General features: G+C 39.1%; 1 protein-coding gene across 1 annotated transcript; it reads right to left on the bottom strand.

Moving 5' to 3' along the window:
• Positions 1-7254: 7254 nt before the first annotated feature.
• Positions 7255-9372, bottom strand: LOC110924110. The gene is made up of 4 exons (XM_022168146.2): positions 9279-9372; positions 9108-9232; positions 7974-8030; positions 7255-7532 (listed from the first exon to the last, which is right to left on the bottom strand). Exons 1-4 carry the CDS (start codon positions 9370-9372, stop codon positions 7398-7400), a joined length of 411 nt encoding a protein of 136 aa, XP_022023838.1. The 3' UTR covers positions 7255-7397.
• Positions 9373-10073: the final 701 nt, after the last annotated feature.

Below are 10073 nucleotides of genomic sequence, written 5' to 3'. Positions count from 1 at the left end.
AGCGACACTAAAATTAGTGCAGTTTTGGGTCAACGAGTTGATAGAACGCCGGTGGTAATTTACTATGCAAGCAAGACTTTATCCGAAGCACAACTGAATTACACCACAACCGAGAAGGAATTACTAGCGGTGGTATATGCTTTGGATAAGTTTCGTTCGTATATTTGGGGGAGCAAAGTGGTTGTTTACTCGGATCATAGCGCGGTCCGGTATTTGATGGAGAAAAAAGACGCAAAGCCCCATTTAATCTGGTGGGTATTGTTATTACAAGAGTTTAACTTAGAGATCCGAGACAAAAAGGGGAGTGAGAACGTAGTGGCGGATCACTTGTCTCGGATCCCGGTGGAAGGCATTGATGATTTAAGTGAAATAAATGAAAGGTTTCCCGACGAGCAACTCCTAGCCGTTTCCACCTTTGTTGCGTCGTGGGATGCTCATTACGTAAATTACCTAGCCACGGGTGCCATTCCAAATCATTGGACCAAGAAGCGAAGACAACAATTTATGGTCCAAGTGAAGCAATACATTTGGGATGAACCGGATCTTTTCAAGATCGGGCCGGATCAAGTTATTCGGAGGTGTGTGCCTGAAACGGAGGTGTTGGAAATCTTGACTCATGCCCACTCATCCGCATGTGGAGGTCACTTTAGCGGGCATAAAACGGGTTATCGGGTTCTCTCATGTGGGTTTTATTGGCCCACTATTTTCAAGGATGCGTGTGAGTTCGCAAGAAATTGTGTAAATTGCCAAAGGATAGGAAGCATTTCAAAGAGGGACGAGATGCCATTGCAACCAATTTTGGTTGTACAAGTATTTGATGTATGGGGCATTGACTTCATGGGTCCCTTTCCAAATTCTAATGGTTTTTTATACATTTTAGTGGCGGTGGACTACGTCTCTAAGTGGATTGAGGCTATTGCAACAAGAACAAATGACCACTCGGTTGTTTGTAAATTCGTTCAATCTAATATCTTCTCCCATTTTGGTATTCCGCGTGTTATTATAAGTGATGATGGATCGCATTTCAAGAACTTTAATTTCGGGAAATTGTTGAAGCGATATAGTGTGAATCACCGGATTGCCACACCTTATCATCCGCAAACGATTGGACAAGTTGAAGTGTCCAACCGTCAAATAAAAGAAATTCTCATGAAGATGGTCAGAACGGATAGGAAGGATTGGTCGAGCAAGTTGGACGATGCATTGTGGGCATACCGAACGGCCTACAAAACTCCAATCGGCACAACACCTTACCGGATGGTGTATGGAAAGGGTTGTCACTTGCCAATGGAGTTAGCGCATCGGGCATATTGGGCAATCAAGACGGTAAATGCAGATTATAATGAAGCGGGAAAGATGAGAAAGTTGCAATTAAGTGAAATCGAAGAACTTAGAGACGAGGCATATGAGTGTGCATCGGCTTACAAAGACAAGCTCAAGAAAGTACACGATGCAAAGTTGAGGAAGAAAACCTTTGAAGTGGGTCAAAAGGTTTGGTTATATAATTCAAGGCTCAAGATGTTTTCGGGCAAGCTTAAAAGCAAATGGATGGGCCCGTATGTCGTTCGGCGATTTGGGAGGTTTGGTGATGTAGATATCCAAGATGAGCAAACGAACAAACAACAAATGGTGAATGGCCATCGGTTGAAGCCATACTTGGAGGGGAACGACATCAACAACTTGGAGCTTGACAAAGCGGGCTACATCTTACGCCCGGTCGATGAGGAACAACCATGAGAGGCCCAGGTTTGGTAGTGTAAATAGTTACCATTTTGTTTTGTTTGTTTTGTATAGTTTGCACATTTACCGTGCTCGCTTGAAGCTTGTGTTTGAAACAAGTGTGAGGACATTCGGGTTACGAATCGTTCTAACATTGTGTTGAGGATAACATGGGACTTTTGAGGGGGTAGGGTAATTCTCACATGTTTTTGAAAAATTTTAAAAACACAAAAAAAAAATTGAAAAAAAATATAAAAAAGACACTTAAAATTGGATTTTTTTGGCAAATCAAGAAGGCCCAGAGGCCATCATAATTTACAGTCTACACCGTAAGTTACGGTGGAGATAAAAATTTTGGGGATTTACGGTGAAATGCTACTGTGATACGGTGGAAATTTTGTGCCAGCATCCACCGTAATTTACGGTGTCCACCGTAAGTTACGGTGGACCTGGCAAACTGATGGGTCGACTTCGTGCAGCAGTTTACATAAAAAAAAAATAAATAAAGAGAATCACGTGACTTATCCCCTGACCACTCGTTTCCTTCCATTCTCTCCTAACCACAAACCTCATCTATCACTTTCAATTGTCCCACAAGATCTTCACAACCCCATAACCTTCTTCAACCTTCAATCCTTCATATATTTCTCAATTCTTAGCCAAATCAAGTGAAATCTAGGTCTATCTTGACTAATTTTTCACGTACTTGCTGATTTTGAGAATAGATTTGTGAAAAAACAACGTTTTCTGGTCCGAATCACAAACCCTAGGTCCGAAAATTTTGGGGGTTTTTGAAGTTCTTGTTTCACTTGTGTTCTAGCATCTTCAAATCAAGGTATGTGATGTTTGTTTGTTACTTTTGATGATGCATTGTGAGAAGGAAGGTTATGTTTGTTACTTGTTCATACCCACTTGCTTGTTCATAGTTTTTTGTCATGAAAATGGTTACTTGAACATTGTTATGGTTGTAGATGCAGGTTGATGTTAAAGTAGTGAACTTTTGGGACTCTCTACATTGTAGAGGCACCATGCCCAATTTTTGAGAAAATCATTATAAAATTTTTGGTTCACAAACATCTACAACCATAGTAACAAGTAAGTGTGGGGATTGTTGATGAAAAAGGGTCTAACTTTTGTGTTTGGTTGTGTTGTTTGCTTTGTAATGTGTGTAGGAAAATGGTAAAAACGAAGGAAAGAGCAGGATCCAGTTCCTCTTCTTCGTCTAAAGGCAAAGGCAAACAGCCGGAACAGCAACCAAAGAAAAGGCAATATTTGGGGAGAGTTAGTGAAAGTGAAAGTGAGGAGGAAGAGATGATGGAGTTGGACCCGGCTGAAAAGCCAAGGTGGGAATCGGGTCCTCTAGATGATCAGCCGGATGAGTGGCAGCCTACACTATTCCATGACAGTATGAACCAGTTAAAAAACAAGGCTGCTGCATTCATCTGTGAGAGGGAAGTTCGAGAGGTCGAGTTTGGGCCGTTTAATGTGTTTGCCCAATTCCGCGCCCTAGGATGGGAGGCGGCACTCAGCTGTTACGATAAGGATAGCAAGAATCTGTTTATGGATGAGATTCAAGAATGGATGGCAACCCTCAAATGCAACAAATACGATAGGCCATCACAAATGAAGTTGACGGGTGAAGTTAATGGGATTAAGGTGGAAATGTCGTTTGATACACTACGGAAATTGGCGAAATACGACAATTTACCTGCTCGTGATTACATGGTCCCTAGCCTTGATGATCTTTTGCTCAAACCGAAGAAGCATCCGCGTTGGAATGACATGTTAGCGGCTTTGTTCTTACCCGGTACTTATAGTGGCATCTTGTACCAGAAGAACTTAAAGATTGAAGCCAAATTGCTGCTAACCATTTGCATTTCGAATGTCATTCCAAGAAGAGGAGATAAGGAAAAAGTAAGATACCCGGAAGTGCCAGTCCTCTATTCGTTGCTCAATGGGTCTCCTCGGTTCCCAATTCGGTATTTGATTATGAACCATCTTTGGATTTGCCAAAACAAGTTGGGGAGGAGCATTATCCCGTATTGCCGAATTATCACAGGATTGATGAAGCAGTTCAACGCAATCACTTCAGAGGATAGAGGGGCAGCAAAAAGGCACAAGACTTTTGAGATTTCAAAGATGGGTATTGGTTGGACCTATACCCAATCGGAAAGGTATCATAAGCTCAAATCGGAGGGTCAGAGATGGCGAGCATTGAAAGTTGATGCGAGAGTTCTTCTACCGGGTGAAGAAGATGAACCGGAGAGTGATGCGGAACCTCCGAGTGGTGATGAGGATTATGCGGATGAGCCTCATGGTGAGCATGTGGGAGTGGGTCAAGGGGGCCCAAGTAGAGGTTACGGTGGTGGTTTTTATGATTACACGGAGCGCTCATACGAGCCAAATTGGGCTTATGATGACACTATGCAAGAGGTTATTGAGAACCAACGTCCTCCGGCACCCGTTTTTTGAGTCATGGTCGGGTTCGGAGCGTACGTTATTTGACCAACAAACGATGATGAGTGCTAGCATGGAGCGGGCTTTAAAGCATAATTTTGATCGTCAAGAATCGTGGAACCGTGCACATGCTTACTCCCATGAGCTAGAGATGAATAACCGGTATGAAGATGATCAAGCGAGAAGGTTGCATGCGGATTGGCATGCCGGGCGGCCCGTGGTTGTGGATCCACCTCCGGTGGATTATGCGTCTCTACCACCATACGATGGTAGTGTATCATATCCAACCCCGCCGCTCCATCATTCATAATGGCTAGACCCGCGTCAACAACAAGGAGCTTCGCAACAAGGTGGAAGCGGTAGCTGCGCATTTGCTTTCGGGGAATGGAACGAGATGATGTCTTCCATTTTCGGGTCGCCTCAACCGCGCTATTATTAGTCAGGTCGTGCTCCTTCTTGTATATTTTGTGAATATTTGTTGGTTTGTTTATGTTTATGGCCGGGTGGTTGGGTGGTGTTAGTTTGTGATGTTATGTTTTGGGTTGGAAGAGTTGGTGGTGTAATGTTTAAAATATATATATATATATATATATATATATATATATATATATATATATATATATATAAAATGAAAATACCAAAAAGAAATTTGCGGTTTGAGTGTTGAGCTTTCAATTGGTGTTAAAGAGTTTGAGCGATCAAAGCCTCTCAAAACCATACGTTGGGGTCAATGTATCCCAAGTGTGGGGACGGGGGAATTTTTGAGGTTTTTGAAAAATTTTAAATCAAGCGAAACAATGTGAGAATTTGAAACACCTTGGATTAACCCCAAATGATGCACCGGCAACCCTTAATACCCTTTATTCTTGGTGAAAGTTGAAGCCACACTTGTAAATAAATAATACTTGTTCTTGATGAGAGTGGCAACGGGTGGGGGTGCATTAGAACTTGTGCCTTATTACGGTTTGAGTCCTTAGTTGAATGTGAATGTAAAAAGAATAAGGGCAATTAGGTAGCCTCGTCTTGGTGAGTGCGAGTGTGGGATTTGGGGGGTTGGACCTCATTAATTATATATATGAGCATGGTTGCGAGAGGGACGAGGGTTTGGACATTTAGTTTCCTATTTTGTGCTTAAAGCCTATCATTTGTTACCCCTTAGCTAGTTTCCCAAAAATTTACCCGACTTGACCCGGTCTTATAGTGTTAGTAGTTGTTTAGTAGTGTGTAGTTATGTTATGATGTTATGTTGAATGTTCCTTTAAAAAAAATCAGAAAGAAAAAAAAAAAGAAAAAAAAGCAATGAAAAAGAAGAAAAAAAAGAGAAATGATGTTTAGTTGTCTTGTACATAGAAGTTTAAGTTTGGTAGTTGTTTGTTATTTCATTGTGTAATAAAAGACTGGGTTAAGTTTTCGCTACTTCATATATATTCCACTTCCTACCTATTCGCCTAGCCTCGTTACAACTTTAAAAGTCCCTTTGATTTGCATTCGTATTTGGCACATGTAGGAGAAGGACCGATTTAGGTACAAGCCTATAGTTGTGAACCACCAATTTGCCTTTTGTGTGACTAGCTCATAGTTGCTAGTGCTTACTTATTGCCGAGAGGAGAGACATAGCGACGGGTGCGTTATTTTGGGTGTTAAGAAAGGGTTGGTAAAAGGACTACATGTTTATGCTTGATTTATGTTGATCGCTTGTTTTGAAAATGGTTTGATGAGTTGCTTGGGACAAGCAACGGTTAAGTGTGGGGATGTGACGGGTGGTCCATAGGACAACCCTTAATGATGTTAAAAGACGTGTTTATCCCTTACTTGATCGCGTAATTATCTTGAATTAGATGACTACGGTTGCTTATGTTTCAGGTACAGTTCGGGAGCTAAAAATGGATAAAACGTTGCTTTGGACGGATTTGAGTGGAACGGGTCATGCATGGAAGGAAAGAAGAGAAGAAACAAAGAAGTCAGGGCTCCACCGTAATTTACGGTGGGCACGTAAATTAAAGTGGCCCTGAAATCTTGCATTTTCCGACCGTAACACAGTCCTGAATCACCGTAGCAGTTTGAAGTCCACCGTAACTTACGGTGGGTACCGTAAGTTATGGTGGAGATGACGGAAAAATGCGTAACTGCCTCATTAAACCGTTTTTGATGGTGTCTTTTCACATTATTCATCATTGGACAGTTTCTCTGCACTTTGGGGGCGATTTTGGCTGGTTCTTGTTGGTTTCAAACATTTCTAAACATTTGGTTTGTGTTTTCGATTCGTATGAACTTGAACATTGAAGTTATGATGATCAACCGAACAATGTCCGGCTAAATTTGTGGTAATCATCTTAGGTGAAGGTTTTCTTAGACTCTTGCGTGTTTGTTTCTTTATTTCTAGAACGATAACTTTGTGTTTGCTTTAATTATCGTGGTGTATGAGTAATTGATTGTAGCTTGTTAATTAGTATTGCAATTCTAGTCTAAATCGTACGTTCTTGGTGTCGTTGACAATCGACATATACGGGAAGGGTTAGGGTTGGATATTGATTGATTGATCATCGAGAAACAACCTCGCATTCATATAATCCGAGTACTTTGTTCCCTTTTATCACAACAATTGTTCATACATGAGTTATGTCTATGTAACTCTTTCTAGTTGGAATTTCACACAAGTGTTAAAAAAACTGAATCCTAAGATGGTCATTGTTCTCATAATCTGAATTAAACATCCAATCTTGATTGGTAAGTACTTGATAATTTAGTTTTCTAAAACAACAATCCAAATCATTGATCTTTAATTTCTGCATATTAGGTTAATTTTGTAGTTAAATTGCAAAGCTATAACATCAACACATTTTCCACATACTCCCTGAGTTCGATACCCATTTACCACTATCTATTAGTTGTTATTTGGATTAAATTTGCGTGTACCACGACATCACGTCACCCACCCCCACCCCCTTCCCTCTTTCTTTCTCTCAGCTTCTTGCCCAATGGCTTTATATTGAAACGCCCACGTTTTCCTTTACGATGTACAACGTAATTTTATACAAATTCTAAAAAAATTTGACATGACCCGTTCGAAAATTTAACTTTTCCCTGCCTTTAACAACATCATCTTAATTATGAACTACGACACCTTTCAAAACTACAAAGTCATGACCATAAGATTCAACATGGACAATTTTGTACAAATGTACCAAAAGATTTAAAAGTTCTAGCTACTTACTAACATACTAAACACAACTTAACATCATATGACAAAACAGAGTTTTTGACCCATTCATCATCAACAACATGAACCGGAAGCGTGTAAAGGTTGACAATTGTGTGTTCGCTCCGAATGCGCCGCAATCAAGCATGAGATTTACCTAACATTCATAACAACAAACACTTGTTAGTTCATAACACATAACAATTACAATCCTTTAATTCCATATTCCTTTCACCCGTTAACATAGCATGATACCCTACTAGCATATTTGCCTTCATTCGGAAACCTTCATCATTCCATTTTTTCCAATTTGTTAGTGATGTATCATCGCATATCATTCCCTCATGTACTTACCTCATTTGACCCATATAACAAATCTAATTCCTAAACACTCCAACTATCATTCTATTTAACGTTTTATCCAAATTGACGGATCCTTTAAATTTAACCACAACTTGGTCTTTCGGACATTTCTCCATACAAGCTCTTTACATTTATACATTCAAGATTCATAAAGGGAAGTTACACTAAAATCATAGTTCTAAATAGTATCATTCATAATCTACCAACATAGTACATAAAGTTCATATGAACTTACCGCGATCTTGTGATGATTGTGCCTTTGAGTGACTTGCGCCTTCCTCCTTCTTTGTGCCTATATGTCATAATCCCGTACTTTAGCTTTCTTTCAATATTAATTTCACAATCCTTATGGTATGTTATGGCGTTTAGTAGTTACATACATCATTATCATGAGGAAGTTGCATCATCTTAACAAGTATTCATGCAAAAGCCATAACTAACTCACTTAGGCATTTTGTCAAACACATGGTGTGCATATCACTAGACTAGCATAATGTACAAGCATTTTAAGCACAACTTCCATAGTTCACTCTTGAGCAACATAAACATACTACCATGTTAGGATCTATCATTCAAATCAAGAACATACAATTCTAAATCTATATTCATAACAATTTCATAATTCAATCATCAATTTAACATACAAAACTTCACAATTTCCAAGCATTATTTGACATGCAAGTGGGTTTTTGCCCTAATCATGTTCATACTAAAATTTAGCATCTAGTGATGTCTAAATCTCCTTAGAAACTGTTAATCATACTGAATTTAGCAATACATTCACGAATTATACTAAACCCATTAAATCAAACATCACCAAATTGCAAAATTCGACTTACTTGATACAAGAAACACTTAGGTGATCACCATTCTTATCTCATACATTCATCTAGACCCCAAATCCCCTTTCAATTTGATTGATTTGTGTTGTTTAGGGTTTGTTCTTCCCTTGCCCCCTTCTGGTCGCACATACACGCACACACATATCTGATGTGTGTGTTTGTGTTGTGAATTTTAATTAAATTGTCTTTCTAATTGTCCAACTTTGGTCCCTCAAATATTGAGCATTATACTTGATAGTTAAACTTTTATTTTCATACATTCTTAGTTAACCTATTCATAAATTTATATTTTAGGGTATAATGGTAAAAGTTTATATTTACCATTCTTTGTCGTTAACTTCTCACTATTAATTTATTATATTAAGACATACGAAAACTGGGGTGTTACATATATCAGCAACAAACTGCTCCAATCTTGATTGCTCAAGAAACAGAAAAGTGTTCAAGATATCAGCAACAAACTGGCAACACAATAGTCAAAGATTAAAAGATTCAAAAGTTGAGCCTAAAACATATGAGTGGTATACCTGCAAGAGTGTATTGAAGCCATGGAGAGTTTCTTGTAATACTGTTTTGACTGTCAAACCACCACCAATAAGCAGACAACTTCTTTGACTCCACCATTTTCTATTCACCTTAGCAAAATCCCAATCTACGATATTAGAAATTGCAATCTAAAAAGGCAGCCATGCAAATACAGTTTCCTATTAAGCAAAGGACACCATGATGCCAGTTGTCAATCCTAAAGGATGCAAGACTGGAAAACATCAATCCAGGAAGTTCGGGTGCCATCATTTCTTGGTGGTGTGTTTGTACAAGATGTACATACCCCAGTACAGAAGGTCCACGGAAAAGAACCATTAAAATGGCACCAAAAACACAAACAACTGTACCTCCAACCTTTGTTTGACCTTCAATCTTAAGCCAGTGGGCAAGAAGCAGAGAGAAAGAAAGAGAGAAGGGGGTGGGGGTGGGTTTGTTTTTTTTTTTATGTTTTATTTATTAGTAAGGGCATTTTGGTCATTTCACACCCACTTAACACCAAAAGTTAACCCCCATCCGTGCCAGGGACTATCCGAGAACGAAATTGCAAAAGTTATGGACTATAGCTGTAATTTTAGAAAGTTAGGGACTAAAGATGAAAAATGGACAAAACCACAGGGACTATCCAAGCATTTTTCTCTTTGTCTTTTATTCAACATTAGGTTTGTTTAGTTAAATCCTAATGTTTACCCGCTCATCCCCGATTAATGTGGTCTAATTACCAAGTCCGTTTTTTGGGTGTTGCACAAAAACATATAGTCAAAATGGGTAGTAGTTTCCGATTAGGGAAGTGAAAAGTGACTGTTGAGAGAGACAAATATGACCGTAGGAGGTGAAAAAACATTAAACTCCTATTAATACATATGAATTCATTTTAATTTTTCACACTCATGCTACCATTTCTCTTACATATAAATCTTTCTACTCAATTTACCGAAAATTTTTATTTT

The sequence above is a fragment of the Helianthus annuus genome, chromosome 17 (assembly GCF_002127325.2).
Source record: "Helianthus annuus cultivar XRQ/B chromosome 17, HanXRQr2.0-SUNRISE, whole genome shotgun sequence".
NCBI classification, from domain to species: Eukaryota; Viridiplantae; Streptophyta; class Magnoliopsida; order Asterales; family Asteraceae; genus Helianthus; species Helianthus annuus.
The sequence above is the reverse complement of the archived record's forward strand: the minus strand, read 5'-3'. Positions and strand labels throughout refer to the sequence as shown.